The sequence below is a fragment of the Scyliorhinus canicula genome, chromosome 3 (genome assembly GCF_902713615.1).
Source record: "Scyliorhinus canicula chromosome 3, sScyCan1.1, whole genome shotgun sequence".
Lineage (NCBI taxonomy): Eukaryota > Metazoa > Chordata > Chondrichthyes > Carcharhiniformes > Scyliorhinidae > Scyliorhinus > Scyliorhinus canicula.
Genome location: NC_052148.1, coordinates 207,987,068 through 208,005,011, shown reverse-complemented (window position 1 = coordinate 208,005,011; position 17,944 = coordinate 207,987,068). Strand labels below are relative to the sequence as shown.

Genomic DNA, 17,944 nt, shown 5'->3' with positions numbered 1-17,944 from the left:
AGTGGCTGTACCAGGACCTGGGTGCAAAACTGGCAAAGAGGAGGGCTGTGTTTAATTGGATTTAGGCTACCATCTTTGAAAAGGAGGGTGAACTTTGGGCCATTATACCTGGCCCATTTGTGGGTGACTTTCCAGAAACGGGAGCTTTATTTTGACATGCCAGAGGAGGCGATGGAATTTATGAAGGACAATGGACTGGGAGGAGTGCGCGGGGGGGGGGGGGGGGGGGGGTGTAATCGCCACATTCCGGCGCCTGTCCGGGGAGGCTGATACAGGAATCAAACCGTGCTGCTGGCCTGCATGGTCTGCTTTAAAAGCCAGCGATTTAGCCCAGTGAGCGTCGGCAGTGGTGAAGGAGCTGAGGAGGTTTATGGAGCAAATGGGCGGTGGCGGATCCCGTGGAGGGTTTTGAGGTAGAGAGCAAAGGACTTCTCCCAAGTGCACCAGATGTACCCTCGGATTTTTTTCTTTTGTGTTCAGCGAGACGTTGCTGGTGGGGGTGGCCATCTCGGAGTATTCAGCGATTGCGGTTTCTGACCACGCACCGCCTAGGTGGATTTGCAGGGGTGGGGGGGGGGGGGGGGGGGCAATGGCCACAGTGGAGGCTGGATGTGGGGTTGCTCGCGGATGAGGAGGTGTGTGAGTGGGTGAAGGCTGCCATTTGGGGCTACGTGGAGCTGAACGACATGGGGGTGGTCACAGCTACCACGTTGAGGGAGGCACTCAAGGCTGCAGTCAGGGGGAGTTCATCTCAATTCGGCTGCATTGGGAGAAAACGGAGCGTGGGGAGAGGGAAAGGCTGGTGGATGAGATTTATAGGATGTAAAGGAGATATTCAGAGGCGCTGGAGGCAGGGTTGTGAAAGGAGCGGCAGAGGTTCCAAAGGGAGTTTGGGCTAGTTTCTACGGGGAAGGCGGCGAGGCAGCTGCGGAGGGCCAGAGAGGCAGTGTATGAGTATGGGGTTCCTGGTAGAGTTTTATAAAAAGTTTGGGGTAGACCTGGGCCGTTGCTGGTGAGGGTCTATAATGAAGCAAGGGAGTGGGGGTAACACCCCCACATTGACGCAAGGCTTCCATCTCCGTAATATTAAAGAAGGTTAAGAATCCGGAGCAGTGTGGGTCATACGGCCCGATATCACGATTGAATGTGGACGCCAAGTTATTGAGGTCTGTGATGGGCAGGGTTCAGATGGGTCCTGTGAAGGGAGGGCTGGTGCAGACTCGATGGGCCAAATGGCCTCCTTTGCACTGTAAATTCTATGGAGGGGTCCAAGGGGTGTGTGAGGGTATCCCCAAGAGGCTTGGGGAATGTGGAGGGAGCCCTTTTGGAAATTAGGGATGTGGGTGGAGTCCCGTCTGCGTAGTAGTTATCCAGCAGCTAGAATTGATTTTAATTCTTTTAACTTTTTCTCAGTAACTATTGCTATCACAATAGGATAGACAGTGGCATAGTGGTATTGTCATTGGACTAGTAATCAAGACACCCAGAGTAATGCTCTGGAAACCCAGGTTCGAATTCCACTGCAGTAGCTGGTGAAATTTGAATTCGATAACAGTCTGGGCTGGGATTCTCCGAGCCCACAGTGCGTCGGAGAATCATCGGTGACACTGGAAATTCCCGCCACGCCGGGACACGATTCACCGGTGACCGGACAATCGGCGCCAGTTGTGCGCACGGTCACCACGCCGCCGGTCGGGGGCTGTTGAAACAGGACCCCGCGGCGATTCTCCGCAGTCGACCGGCCGAGTTTCCGCCGGTGTGGTTCACATATGGTACCACCTGGCGGAAGCTCGGACCAACAGCCGCGGTGGCCATCCTGGTTGGGGGGGGGGGGGGGGGAATCAGACTCCGGGAGCGGCCTCCACAACGGCCTAGCCCGGGATCGGGGGCTACCAATCGGCGGATGCGTGCCATCCGGGGGTGGGGGGGCCTACCTTCTCCCGCACCAGCTCACTTTGTCACTAAGCCATGTTGCGCGGCCCAGCGCGGAAACGGCTACCATGTGCATGCGCGGACCCAAGCCGGCAGTGTACGGCCACGTATCAGCGCCGGAGCTATGTGGAGCACTCCAACGCCGTGCTGGCCCCCTGTGGGCAACTGAATCACTGGGCCAAGAGGCCCGTTGATGCCGGCATGAAACACTCTGGTGTTTACGCCGGTGTCAAACTTAGCCGCGATTTTGGAGAATCCTGGGCCTGGAATTAAAAGTCTAGTGATGACCATGAAACCGTTGTTGATTGTTGTAAATACCCACCTGGTTCACTGATGTCCTTCAGGGAAGGAAATCTGCTGTCCTTACCTGGTATGGCCTACATGTGATTCCAGATCCACAGCAATGTGGTTGACTCTTAATTGCTCTCAGCGATGGCCAACGAATGCTGGCCCAGTCAGCAATGCCCATGAACAAATTTTTAAAAAACAGTCAGAACCACCGCAAGTTTGTGACTTAAATCACATTTTTGTATACTTCCCAGTGCAGAGCAATTGGCCATTGGAAATTTGCACTTCCCAGGCAATATCCATGCAAACCTTTCCTGGGAAAGTCCGGGGATGGGTGGGGTTGTCACCAGAAAACTATCACTCAGCACAGACAAGTTGCATAGAAAATTCCTCGACAAGTGGTGGATTTTTCTCAGATGCATACACTGATGATTGGCTTATTAACGTTTGGGAGGTACGTTGGAGTAGATCATGGCTTTGTGTAATCGTAGGTAATGATGAATCAACGGTCCATTTTACATTCAAATTTGGAAAGACATAAAATTGGACTGATGATTCATGACCTTTCATTTTGTCTATTAAGCAAAGTCAAAATCTACCCCATTGGATCCTAAATATTTTTGCTATTGTCAGAATTTGATTGTCCTTCAATATCGGCAAAAAGCTATTTTCAGACACAGGCAGTTGTCTGATAATTGTGGGCCAAGATAGCTGCGGGTGTTTGCTTGTCATCTGGCCACAACTGAAAGGGTATGCCCAACCTGGATAGGAACAAGGGCCAACAGTTGTTCTGAACCCTTAAGAATAGAGGAAATGACCATTGACTAGTTGAAGCTCTGGGTGACTGTAGTTAGAAACTGAAAACTTTTATCAAATGATATTGGCAGTCATCAGTCAGTTTAGGGAGCAAATATTTTTGAGTCTCACACCTTGATCTTGTCCTCACCAGTCTGCCTAATAAAGAAACATTTGTCCACAATAGTATTGGTAGGAGTGACCACTGCACAATGCCTATGAAGGCCAAGAACCACTGAAGACATCCTCATCATGTTGCGTGGTACTACCACTATGCCAAGTGGGAAGAATGGACCTTGAATTCAAAACTGAGAACCTGTACGATGATGTGATCCATCAGCCACAGAACTGTATTCCACCACAATCTGCAATGCCTTGAGCTGGCATATTGCTCCCTCCTCCATTAGTATCAAACCAGATGGCCAGCACTAGTTCAGTGAAGATGGGGAAGAGCATACCAAATACAGCATCGGGCATACCTGAAGACGAATTGCCAACTTGGTGAAATTCCATAAAAAGGCTGCCTGCATGCTGAACAATGATTCTACATCAATGGATTGAATGTGAGGCTCGTCACATCCAGTTGTGAATGTTGGTGGACAATTAAGAAACTGAAGGCTAAGAAATATATACATCAGCAATGATGACAAACCTCAGGATATGATTGCAAAAGAGAAGGCTGAGGTACTCACAACCATTTTCAGCCAGAGGTCCAGAACAGTGATCCATTTCAACCTCCTCCTGAGGTCCCCAGAATCACAGATGTCTGCCTTCAGACAATTGGATTCACTCAATGCAATGGCAAAAAAATAGCTGAGTGTGCTGAATGCAGCAAAGGCCGAGTGCTGACAGAGGATCTCAGCTTTAGTGCAGCTGACCTGTGCAACCAAAATAACCATGTCTCCATCCACATGTTTCAAGTACAGCTACAATACTGGCTTCTACCCAGTAATGTCCAGGTAGTTTGGTATGCAAGAATCAGGACTAATCTCCTCTTTCAGTGCCTGCCCATCTTTATCCCCAGGGCCTTCTTTAGGAGAGTGACTAGCAGTATCTTGAGCTTTGTGTGGGCACATGGGACTCCGAGAGTGAAGAGGGTTTTCCTGGAGGGAGGGAGGGATGGAGGCGGGCTGGCGCTGCCTAACCTTTTGGGGTACTATTGGGCGGCCAATGTGTCAATGGTGCGTAAATGGGTGATGGAGGGGGGAGTGGCGGCGTGGAAAAGAATGGAGATGGCGTTATGTAGAGGTACGGGCCTGGATGCCATGGTAATGGCGCCGTTGCCGCTCTCCCCTAAGAGGTTTACCATGAGCCCGGTGGTGGCAGCGACCCTAAGAATCTGGGGACAGTGGAGACGGCATAGGGGGGAAACAGGGGGCTCGATGGAGGCTCCATTGGGTGGCAATCATCGGTTCATCCCGGGGAACAAGGATGGGGGATTTAGGGGGTGGCAAAGGGTGGGCATCAGTAAATTGAGGGACTTGTTTATTGGCGGGAGGTTTGCGGGCCTGGGGGAACTGGAAGATAAATTTGGGCTTCCCCAAGGGAACATGTTCAGATACTTGCAGGTAAAGGCGTTTGCTAGGCGACAGGTAGAGGGATTCTCTTTGCTGCCCTCGCGGGGGACGATGGACAGAGTGCTTTCGGGGGTGTGGGTCGGAAAGGGGAAGGTGTCTGACATCTATAAGGTAATGCAGGAGTTGGAGGAGTCGTCAGTGGAGGAGCTGAAGGCTAAATGGGAGGGGGAACTTGGGGAGCAGATGGAGGACGGGACTTGGGCGGATGCCTTGGAGAGAGTCAACTCTTCCTCTTCATGTGTGAGGCTTAGTCTCATCCAATTTAAGGTGCTGCACCGGGCCCACATGTCCGGGACTAGGATGAGTAGGTTCTTTGGGGGTGAGGACAGGTGCACCAGATGTTCGGGGAGTCCAGCGAATCATGCCCATGTGTTCTGGGCATGCCCGGCACTGGAAGAATTCTGGAAGGGGGTGGCGGGGACGGTGTTGAGGGTGGTTGGATCCAGGGTCAAACCAGGGTGTGGACTCGCGATTTTCGGAGTTGCGGTGGAGCCGGGAGTGCAGGAGGTGAAAGAAGCCGGTGTTCCTGGTCTTTGCGTCCCTAGTAGCCCGGCGGAGGATCTTGCTGCAGTGGAAGGACGCGAGGCCCCCAAGTGTGGAGACCTGGGTCAATGACATGGCGGGATTTATAAAGTTGGAAAGGGTCAAATTTGCCCTGAGAGGATCAGTATAAGGGTTCTATAGACGATGGCAGCCTTCTCTGGACTTCCTGGCTCAAAGATAGGTATCTTGGTCAATAGCAGCAGCAATCCGGGGGGGGGGGGGGTTCCTTATTATAGTTTCTTTCTTTTTTTCTCGCTACGGTTATGTAACTTAACATTGTGTTAATTTAAGTTATTGTTAATATGTTGGGTTGTTCATTGAGGAGGGGCGAAGGTTCATGATTGTTGTTATTGTTGGTATTTTAGTATGGTTTGATGTTGTTGTATAAATTCAAAATTTTTCAATAAAAATTATTTTTTAAAAAACAAATCAGGACTAATCCAGCCCAGGCAATTACTGCTTTAACAACCTACTCTCAATCATCAGAAAAGTGCTGTAATAAGTCATAAACAGTACTATCATATGAGAATAACCTTTGTTAGTGTCAGAAGTAGGCTTACATTACACTGCAGTGAAGTTACTAGTCACCACACTACGGCACTTGTTCGGGTACATTGAGGGGGAATTCAGAATGTCCAATTCACCTAATGAGCATGTCTTTCAGGACTTGGGGCAGCACGGTAGCATTGTGGTTAGCACAATCGCTTCACAGCTCCAGGGTCCCAGGTTCAATTCCGGCTTGGGCCAGTGTCTGTGCGGAGTCTGCACATCCTCCCCGTGTGTGCGTGGGTTTCCTCCGGGTGCTCCGGTTTCCTCCCACAGTCCAAAGATATGCAGGATTGGCCATGATAAATTGCCCTTAGTGTCCAAAATTGCCCTTAGTGTTGGGTGGGGTTACTGGGTTATGGGGATAGGGGGAGGTGTTAACCTTGGTTAGGGTGCTCTTTCCAAGAGCCGGTGCAGACTCGATGGGCCGAATGGCCTCCTTCTGAACTGTAAATTCTCTGTAAAACTCTGCAGACACTTACACCAATAACCTGCTTGTTCTGTTAGGATCATTCAGCTCCAGAACACCCTAAAACCTTCATCCAAACATGGACTAAAAAGCTGAATCCCAAATGTAAGCTGAGAGTTACTGGCCTCGACATCAAGGAAGCATTTGAACAAATGTGATACCATAGTGCCCGAGAAGAAATGAAGGCAATGACAATCAAGGGATGTTCTTCACTGCCCAGAGTCACACGCAGCCTAAAGGAGGTTGGTTGTGGTTGTTGAGAGGCCAATTGACTCAGCCCCAGGACATTGTTGCAGGCTTTCCAAAGAGTGACATGATGGCCCCAACCATCTTCAGCTGTATCATTAAAGACCTTCCTTCCATCATATGGTCAGAAGTGGGGATGTTCACTGATGATTGTGCAATGCTTATTTTCATCCGGATTTCCTCACAATCAAGCAGTCCATATGCAGCAAGACCTGGGCAACATTCAGGCTTCAATGATAAGTGGCATATAACATTCACACATGTGCCAGACAATGACCACCTCCAACAAGAGACAGTCAAAGCAGTTCCCTTTAACACTGAACAGCATTACAATGCTAAATCCACTACCATGAACTTGGGTGTTACCAATAAACAGAAATTCAACTGGATTGCTGACACAAATGATGTGGCTGTTACAGCAGATCAGAGACTGGATGGTCTGTGATGAATGATGCACCAAAATCTGTCCAGCATCTACAAGGCACAAGTCAGGAATATATTGGAAAGGGCAGCACGGTGGCGCAAGGCGCCGAGGTCCCAGGTTCGATCCTGGCTCTGGGTCACTGTCCGTGTGGAGTTTTCACATTCTCCTCATGTTTGCGCGGGTCTTGCCCCCACAACCCAAAAGATGTACAGGGTAGGTGGATTGACCATGCTAAATTGCCCCTTAATTGGAAAAAATCAATTGGAATACTCTAAATTTATTTTAGAAAAGGAATATGTTGGAAAAGTTTAATAAGAATAACCTTAATTGTCACAAGTAGGCTTATATTAACACTGCAATGAAGTTACTGTGAAAAGCCCCTAGTCGCCACATTCTGGCGACGAGTACACTGAGGGAGAATTCAGAATGCCCAAATGACCTAACAGCACGTCTTTTGGGACTTGTGGGAGGAAATTGGAGCTCCCGGAGGAAACCGCGCAGACACAGGGAGAACGTGCAGACTCTGCACTGACAGTGACCCAAGCTGGGAATCGCACCTGGGACCCTGGAGCTGTGAAGCAAACGCACTACCTACTGAGCTACCTTGCCGCCTTGCCTGGATGGGGACAGCTAGAGTGGCTTGACACCATCTAAGACAAAACAGTTTGCTTGATATACATTGTGATTGGAAGGAATACTGTCCATAGGACATACTGCAACATCTTTAAAAAAAATAAATTTAGAGTACCCAATTCTTTTTTTCCAACCAAGGAGCAATTTAGTGTGGCCAATTCACCTACCTCATAAAATGTAGTATAATGTAATATGTTGGGCCTGGTCCCAGCAAGGGGTAACTTATTGGTCTATAATGTCATGGAATGAAATTAATGCAGTCATGTGATTTGATACTTGAGGAGAGTAATCCTAGTCAGAAGCTAGTGCAAAGGATTGTTCTCATAACTGTAGATTTGTAACATTAAAATTAATGTGGGGCAGCACGGTGATACAGTGGTTAGCACTGCTGCCTCATGGCGCTGAGGACCGAGGTTCGATCCTGGCCCCGGGTCACTCTCCATATGGAGTTTGCACATTCTTTCCCTGTTTCTGTAGGTCTCAGCCCACAACCCAAAAAAATGTGCAGTGTAGGTGGATCGGCCACGCTAAATTGCCCTTTCATTGGAAAAAAAGTATCGCGTACTCTAAATTTAAAAAATAAAATCATGTTTTGCAGCCAGCAGACTTTGAGAATTTATTAAAAGTACTCTAACCCAACAACACAGTATTATATGGTGGTGGTAGTATAAAAGATATGTTAATAGTTATTGAAACATGGAGACATATTTCAATATCCGCAGCAACACTATGCTGAACATGTAAAATTCAATAGACATACTCAGAAGGGAATGTTTTTTATTATACCAATTAGCAGAAGACTCTGAATATTGTAATCTGAACAAGGGGCTATTTTGTGACAGAAGAATTGTTGGAGTAGTAGATAGTGCGTTATCAGAGCATTTGTTGTCTCACAATGACTTGATGCCAGCAAAGGTGAGTCAATTAGGTAGACAAGCCGAAATCATGAGACAAACCCAAATGCATAATGAGACTCAGCTGCGGGCCTTTCTATCCCTTAAAGTGTTGAAATAGCCAGAACCCACGGAAAACAGTGCTCGATTGACAGCTCTTTCTCGCTGATCTATTCTGTCAATTGCACCATGTTTATTTGCGCAAGATAAAGAGCTTTTAAGTGCTTCCAGTTTCAGCTATTGGTATGTTAAAGGGTCTGGATGATGGACTCTCTTATTGGCCTGTAATGAAAGGATTTTTTTTAAAGAAACTGTAAAGTTATGAATGATATTTTTCTTAAAAGCTTTTTAAATACATCCTATTTTTGATATAGAGTTCATTAGCTCGATAGCTCGATACAGTATGGAAGTGCCATAGCTGGGTATGAGGGTCATGTGGTGTGGGGCTATAACTTGACATGAGGGGTATGAAGAGCCATGGAGGTGTTGGATAGGTGCATAACCTGACATGGGCAGTATAGGTGCCATAGCTTGCCATAGGGGAAATGGTTAAGAGCTTTTGAACTCAACTTTTAAAAGGATCCCTCATCCAGATAATGGTTCACAATAGCTCTTGAGGTGTCGTGAACCACAAGTCCTTTAAAAGCTTGCCCAACTCCATGGAAATTGCATAGGATGAGGACATGCCTATTCCCACAATGGAGCATATCAGGTTGAGAGTGCATGGTGCGTACTCACAACCCTAACCAACACACATCCTTAAATGGCACTGTTAAAAATTGGAAACCCTGGAAGTGGGTCCGCAATCCCAGAGTCGGGTCCTGGCTGCTATTTTCACCACTCCACACAGGTTCCCCGACTCCATGAGTACCAGAGTTATTGTTAAACCATTGTGAATTTATGTGGTGACAACTATCAAAGTGCATTGTTAGCAACAATATAAATCAATAAAAATTATTTCATTGGCAAAATAACTCATTTAAAGTGAAAGAACCAGGTTATTTTTAATTATTATGGTTTTCTGAATGAAAATGGTATCATGTCACAGTCAAGAACAGAAAACTGAGCGAGATTGAAAATCAATACTCATCAAATCTGAGTTGGAATTTATTGCAGGGAAAGAATTTGTTGAGGTTTTGCCATTTTAAATTCAATTTTGAAGCTTTCAAGCTTTGCTAACATTCTTCACTGGACCAAATCATGCAACTCCCTCCCTAACGGTTAAGGATGTGGGTATACATAAACTGCATGGACTGCAGGGGTTCAAGAACACGGCTTACCACCACCTCCTCAAGGGCAATTAGGGGTGGGCAATGAATGGTGACCGTGCCAGACCATCCCATGAACAAACATAAAAGGAAGTCAACATATCAAGGACCTGATCTACCCTGATCTTATTATTTCTACCTCTCCCCACACTGACAAAATTATAACTTTCAACATGATTCAGCCAAGATAAAATGGCATTCAACTTGTGCTGCTCTTGGGAGTGTGTTATACTAAGGCAAACAATACTCGCATATCAGTGCTCCAGTTGCCAAATATTGCTATTTTGGAACTATATCTTCAACATCGTGAAAGCGTCTTCCAGTAAAACTCAAGAAGTGAACATCTCTCTCTTTAATGCAAACTATTTAACCATGGACAAGGGGATTGCACTGTTGTATCGAGCCCTTTTGAGGGAGAACAAGCATATTATTGAGGGGCCATTGATTGAAAAAAGACTGGAAAGAATGGTGGGATTTCGACACCATTCATTGTTATACTATTAATGATTAGGAGACAAAATCTGCATTTAAAATCTCCTCTGAAGATTGCTGTTCCTAGATATCGATGAAAATATGCACATGAGCTCAGGTCAGGCTTGAACCCTTAGCATTTTGGCCCAGTGAGATCCATGCCATCAGTTGAGCCAAGTGACACTGAGTCTACAATGCACAACCAGGTCATGAGAAACACTGATCATTCAAAGATATTTAATTTTCTGTTTGTTCCTAATAACAGTCTTAGATGAATGAATTAAACTTTTTTTTAACGTAATTTGGTTAGAAAGTCATTCGTACTTTGCAACTAATAGATGTGTGTTATATTTCTATTTCTTGATGTACGTAGCATAAATTCATCATTTTGTATCCCTAGGACATGCAAATCATCAGTACGGATGAGAATCAAGTATTTGTGGCTGTCAAGGAGTGGCATCAGACAGACACCTATAACCTCTACCTGTCAGACCTGAAGGGTGTGTACTTCACTCTCGCTCTAGAGGATGTCAGAAGTACCAAACAGCCAGAAGAAAATGTTGTGATAGATATTCATGAGGTAAACCTAACTTCTGTACTTCAAACATGATGGGTTGCAATAACACTGATTGAAGAATACTGTGCATATTCAGTGACTTATTGGAATCCAATATCTTCCTATTTTAATGACCAACAGAGCACAGGTTATCTTGAAAAGCAGTGATAGTTGTTGCTTCCAGAAAATGGAGTGAAACTACACCATAAGCTCCACAGCCTATGCTGTACTTACATTTCAAAGTTTGAATCTATTCTGTTTCAGACAATGGCTGTAACCTATTACAGTTCATGTTGTTATTTGAGGTCCCCAAGTGAATATGAGCAAATTAAAAATATACATTCTCAATTTAGAGATGCAGGAAGTCTGGTCAACCAAAATATCCTTCCATTGCCATTGAACAATGTGCAGAAGTCAGTTTGTAGAGAGAGAGGTGGAAAGAAACCATGTTATTTTTACATGAAGGTTATATTGTGCGCTTTACAGGTGAGTAGTGGATGGAATTTGCACTGGGACGTATGTGACAAATTAATGCTTTGCATAGGGGAGTTCTCTGAATAAGCTCAAAGTGGTGGGATCATCTTTAAGTTTGGAGTGAAATCAAAAGAAGAACCTCTTTCATAATATTGTAGAAAGCACTGTCCAAAGAGCCTTGGGAGATGCTGCAGTGCATATTGTAGGCTGTATACACTGTGTATCGCTGGTGGAGGGAGTGATTGTTGAAGGTAATGGATGGGGGTGCCAGTCAAGCAGGCTGCTTTTTTCCTGATGGTGTTGAGTTCTTAAGTGTTGTTGGATTTGCACTCATTAGGCAATAGAGAGTATTCCATCATATTCTTGACTTGTGCCTTGTAGTTGGAAAGGCTTTGGATAATCAGGAGGTGAGTTATTTGCTGCAGAATTCCTAGCCTCTGACCTTCTGTTGTAGCTACAGTATTAAATGACTGGTCCATTTCCGTTTTTGATCAATGGTAATCTCCCCAGTGGGTGATTCAGCAGTGGCATTGTGTCAAGGGCAATGGTCGCATTCTCTTTTGTTTGAGCAAATGTAACTTACCATTTATCAGCCCAAACCAAAATATTGTCATGGTCTTGCTGCATATCGACATGGACTGCTTCAGTATCTGAGGAGTTGTGAATGGTTCTGAACATTTTGCAATTGTCAGCAATGATCCCTGCGTCAGACATTATGATGGAGGAAAGTCATTGATGAAGCAAATGAACATGTTTGGGTCGAGGACACTGACCTGAGGAACTTCTGCAGTGATGTACAGGAGCTATGATGACTGATCTTTAACAACCACAATCAACCACCTCAGTGCCAGGTATGACTCCAATCAGTGGGAAATTTCCCCTGATCCTCTTTAGCTCCAGTTTAGCTTGGGCTCCTTGATGTCATATTTAGTCAGATGCTGCCTTGATGTCAAGGGCAGTCACTCTCACCTCGCCTCTTGTATTCAGCTGTTGTCCATGTCCTGGAATCTCCAGAGCAGCTTTTTATAGCAGATTCAGATGTATCTTGGCCAGTAAGTACACTTCCTATTTGTGTCTCTGGCCATCTCTTACTTGTAAGAAAATAATTAATCTTCACAGTCCTCTTGCCTTGCTTGCTAGCAGCTAGAAAATAGAAGAAGCTCTCCTCCGTGATTTGCCACCAAAATCACACACATCGAGGCCGCTTGTCATCAAATATACTTGCAACCATCTCACTGCTGCTGCTTCTGGCCAGATGACAGCGCACACTCTCATTTCCTTAAAAGGCGCAGTGGGCACTATTCTCCATAAAAATGTTGGTAGTAGCCATTGGGCGCTTCCCCGTGATCGGGACCACAATCGGAATACTGCGGCAATTCACTCCACGACGCATCTGACAGCCCTGACACCCACATAGGTTAAGACCCACACTTTGGAAAACCCTGGTGTAAGGGACAGCTGTCCCAATTTTGGCACAAGGCCCCAGTTGTTGGTAAGGAGGTCTTTGCACGGTCAATAGGGCGGCATGGTTGTACAGTGGTTAGCACTGTTGCTTCACAGCTCCTGGGTCACAGGTTCGATTTCAGGCTTGGGTCACTGCCTGTGCGGAGTCTGCACGTTCTCAACGTGTTTACGTGGGTTTCCTCTGGGTGCTCCAGTTTCCTCCCACAGTCCAAAGATGTGCAGGTTAGGTGGATTGGCCATGCTAAATTGGCCTTAGTGTCCAAAAAGGTAAGGTGGGGTTACTGGGTTATGGAGATAGGGTGGAGCTGTGGGCTTAAGTAGGGACTCTTTCTATAGCCAGTGCAGACATGATTGGCCGAATGGCTTCCTTCTGCACTGTAAATTCTAATCTAATAGGCTGTGTTAATAGGGCATTTTCTGGGTTGGTGTGATTTGAACCCATATCTCCAGAGCATGGGCCTCTGGATAACTGGCCCAGTGACATTACCAGTATACCATCACCACTTAGTAATGTTACCGTGAAGCAATGGCAGAAGATTCAGAGAAATTCAGGTTGAAGGCTACAATCAAGATTTTACCTTTTAAATTATCTATGTGTGTACAACCTACACGATACACTGCAGCACCTCACCTAGATTCTTTGGACAGCGCCTTCTAACGTGGAACCTCTACCACCAAGAAGGACAAGGGCAGCAGACCCATCGGAATGCCACAACTTGAAAGCTGCCCTCCTCCAACCCAATTGCCATCTTGATTGCAGTTATTTTGACAGTTCTTCACAGTCGCTGCGTCAAAATCCAGGAACTACCTTCTTAACAGCACTTCTGGTATGCCAATCCCACACGGACTACAATAGTTCAAGAAGGTGGCTCACCACCACCTTCTAAAGGGGAAGTCGGGATGGGCAGCAAATGGCCTAACCAGCGAAGCCCACACCCAGTGTGGCAGAAGTCCTATTTGTGCATATAAACCACTTCAGTGAAATTAGGTGATATAGCAGCAGAAGGTTTGAAGAAATTGAGGCACAGTGACCATTCAACTGATTCTACGCTTAGGATTGCCACCCAGGTTGATAGGGTTGTGAAGAAGGCCTATGGTGTGTTGGCCTTTATTGGTAGAGGGATTGAGTTCCGGAGCCATGAGGTCATGTTGCAGCTGTACAAAACTCTGGTACGGCCGCATTTGGAGTATTGCGTACAGTTCTGGTCGCCTCATTATAGGAAGGACGTGGAAGCTTTGGAACGGGTGCAGAGGAGATTTACCAGGATGTTGCCTGGTATGGAGGGAAAATCTTATGAGGAAAGGCTGTTGGACTTGAGGTTGTTTTCGTTAGAGAGAAGAAGGTTAAGAGGTGACTTAATAGAGGCATACAAAATGATCAGAGGGTTAGATAGGGTGGACAGTGAGAGCCTTCTCCCGCGGATGGAGGTGGCTAGCACGAGGGGACATAGCCTTAAATTGAGGGGTAATAGATATAGGACAGACGTCAGAGGTAGGTTTTTTACGCAAAGAGTGGTGAGGCCGTGGAATGCCCTACCTGCAACAGTAGTGAACTCGCCAACATTGAGGGCATTTAAAAGTTTATTGGATAAGCATATGGATGATAATGGCATAGTGTAGGTTAGATGGCCTTTAGTTTTTGACTTCCCATGTCGGTGCAACATCGTGGGCCGAAGGGCCTGTACTGCGCTGTATCGTTCTATGTTCTATGTTCTATGATTGCGAGGTAAACATTGTTTATTATTTCTTTGTAAACACAATGATCCATTCCTTTATTAGCATGCACCAATGGCCCCAATGAAAACCCTTAAAAAATAATAACACCCAGATTCACTGCCAAAACTAACAGTGGGAACAAACATCAGTAATAGTTTTTAAACTTGGGCAAGGTAGAAAAGCAGTGTAGTTGCAAAGAATAAAATTAAAATTAATGAATTTGAATTAAACTAAAAGAAAATGAAAGATTCGGGAGAAAATGGGAATGACGGGAAACAGAATTAATATCTAGCTTCTTGAAAACTGTGATTGTGTATTACCTGCTTATTCAGCCGCTTAGGATTCATCCAATAATTCATTCTGATGTTTAGGTATCTCTATGCCAGCAATATTGGTGTATTGTTTCTGATGGTTTCCTGGAACTGGCTGAAAATTAAAGGCTTAAAACACCCTTGTGTTCTTATGGTGCAGAAATGATAACAAAAAAGGCTGGATGGTATTTATGTAAATTAATGCAAATCTTGTAATACTGCAATTCACAGAGGAAAGAAATCTATGCCAAAACTGAGGGGAAAATAAACCCAGGGAACTGACTAAAATTGCAAAGGTTTGTGCAGTTGATTAAAGAAATCTGCAGTGGCTCGAGAACTGGTCTCATAGTGTTTTCCATCGAAGATATATGTATTGTTATTCTGTTTGTTAAGAAAGGAAGGACCACATGACAGTTTGATGGTCATTCGTATTGCTGGATATTGAGAACCTTGGCTGTTAATAAATTGAGTCAATGCTCCAGGAAATTTTCTTTTTCTCTCATCATTTTTTTGCTGGAACTAAAAGGACATATTTTGCGAAAGCTTCTTGCTTCGCATTCATTAGGACAATTCGCAAAAATACTAAATGAAATGAAAATCCCTTATTGTTAAAATTAGGCTTCAAACAAAGTTACTGTGAAAAGCCCCTAGTCGCCACATTCCGCGCCTGTTCGGGGAGGCTGGTACGGGAATTGAACCGTGCTGCTGGCCTCCCTTGGTCTGCTTTCAAAGCCAGCGATTTAGCCCTGTGCTAAACCAGCCCCATGTAAAGGGAACAGCAATTTATACTGTATGAGAAGAGAGTGCTGATTTGTTGGCCAGTGGACTCTGATTGGTAGAGTGGGTGGAGTGGTTATCATGGAGAATGCAGTTGATGGTGACTGTCATTTAACAGCCAAGCATTGTTTAAAATGTAAGCCAGATAGTTTGACTCTGATTGATCAAGGCATTGCCCTGAGGAATGAACCAGTGAATGACTGCCATTTATTTTGCTTAGCTGATACAGGTGCAATGTGTGTACATATTTGTTCTGTCTGAAAAGAACAGTATTTTGTGTATTAATATACGTAGCTTCCTGGACATACAAAAGCGCCACACTGTGAGCCCGACTAATCTTATATTGATTGTCAATGTAATTCTCAGCACAGTGAGGATTATTTTGCAAACATTGTGCAATCGTGGAATCACTTCTAATTTTGGGCACTGTGTTTTGAGTTTTGCAAGCATGAGCTGGTTGGGTACGGTCTGTACCTTGCCTGTTGCGAACTTTGGAAGGGACCGGCAGTTTGATACCATCCGCCAGTCTTTCAGAACATACAGTATATATACCTAGCATCATACTGACACTGGAATTGACATATCACATTATTAATTTGTGTGATAGGCATAAGTCTTTTTGGTTTGACAGCAGCATCTGTTAGTGGTGAATACTACAAAGCAACAGTGTGAAAAAGCTAGCTTTACCTGTTGCTCAAATTTGTGAGGTATCTTGCCATTCCAGGATAATCTGAAGAAGACTGGGCACTCACTGTTTAGGGCCAAAACTGACAGCCTTAGGCCTATTTATTATTTGCACTACACAGTGCAAAATGGTCTGATCAAGCCACTGTGATGCAGGTATGTAGATTGTATTTACCAAAAACTAGTGAATCGTGTCAAACAGCATGTCCCTTCCACTGTTTGCAAGAGGCAAGGTACACACCTTACCCGACCAGCCGGTGATTGCAAAAATCAATGCACAGTGTTCCAACATTAGCTGTGATTCTGAAATTGGACAACATTTACTCAATAGTCCTCCGTGTGCTAAGAATTACATTGACAACAAATTTAAGATTGCCAGCTGGGCATGCAATGTGGCACATTTGTGTGTACTGGAAGCTACATACATGAATACACAGGGCCTTGCTCTTGGCAGACTGAAAAAACTTATGCACACATTGTGCCTGTTTTCACCAAGCAAAATAAGTAACCACCATTCGCTGGTTCATTCCTCAAGGCAATACCATGACCAATTAAGTTAAGATGCCTGGTTTAAATTTCAAACAATGTTTCTGACAGTCACCATTAGCTGTTGTATTCACCATGGCAGCACCTCTACCAATCAGCACTCTCTTTCCATGCAGTATAAATTGTTGTTCCCTTTACATTTGATATTCTTGTGAATTGTCCTGATGAGTGCAAGATAAAAAGCTTGGACAAAAGATTTCTCTTTTTCAACTATATCCTTAAGTTCTGTACTACCAAATAACTATTCTTCCATTTTTCTACCCTAGTTTTCTATTCCCCTCTCCGACAGGTATTGACTTTTTGCTTTGATGAACATCCTTCAAAACCTAGGCAGTAAATATCGGCAACCACTGAAGTCCACTTTTGTTCGGTGGCACATTGGCGCAGTGGTTAGTACTGCTGGCGCTGAAGACCCGGGTTTGATGCTGGCCCCGGGTCACTGTCTGTGTGAAGTTTGCACATTCTCCCCGTGTCTGTGTGGGTTTCACTTCCACAACCCAAAAATGCGCAGATTAGGTAGATTGGCTGCACTAAATTGCCCCTTAATTGGAAAAAAATAAGTGGGTATTCTAAATTTATGAAAAAAAAGAAAAAAAATGCCCACTTCTGTTCTTCACCTAGTGCTCATATAGATATCGCTGCTGTATCAGTGATCAGCGGTTAATAGTCCCTTAAATTATTCAGGGTGTCAAGCCCATTTGCAATAATCGGTTAATTCAACACAGACTAGGGTTGAACCTGAGGCTTTCTTAACCTGTGTAAGTTGCATGACACAGTGGATCCATCGGAAAGTTGTCAGGAAAGTACTGTGAAGACCTCAGGAATGATCTAATGTTTAAGTAATTTGATGTGACAGGGATTAAATCTTCACAGCTGGAAAAACCAATGCAGTGCATCACCAAAAACAATGAACTGTACATTAGAAGCGATGATGTCATTTCAAGGAGATGATTTTTTTTGATGATTAGATGCATATATTTTCTTTGAAAGTTGTTGGTATTAAATCAGCTTCACACAGGAACCAGCAGGCATTCTATAATTAACGCAAGTGGCCAGTAAGCATCGATAGAGTTGGCAGATTATTTGAGCATGGGGAGAATCGCAATCGAGTCTGATCCTCATTTAATTTGCTACTCGAATGCACACACTTTCAAGTAGAGGGCACTGAATGGTAATCAGCAGCAGACGTTCTGATTGATCTTTTCCCAGTAATGTGGCTAAAAGCTATAATAATAGAAGCAGGTAATTGTACATATGTCAGCAGTGTGTGTGCTTCAGCACCATGCAGGTGTGAGCTTGTGTAGTTATTTTTTTTCTATTCAATTCTTCAT

The 17,944-nt window shown here is 44.9% G+C and overlaps 1 protein-coding gene across 8 annotated transcripts in view; it reads left to right on the top strand.

Moving 5' to 3' along the window:
- Positions 1-17,944, top strand: part of sorcs2 (sortilin-related VPS10 domain containing receptor 2) — an 840,628-nt gene that overhangs the window by 658,932 nt on the left and 163,752 nt on the right. For all 8 annotated transcript variants that reach the window (XM_038792097.1, XM_038792096.1, XM_038792100.1 and 5 more), the window contains one exon: positions 10,486-10,665. In XM_038792097.1, the coding sequence (XP_038648025.1) occupies positions 10,486-10,665 (180 nt within the window). The remainder of the gene's footprint in view (positions 1-10,485; positions 10,666-17,944) is intronic.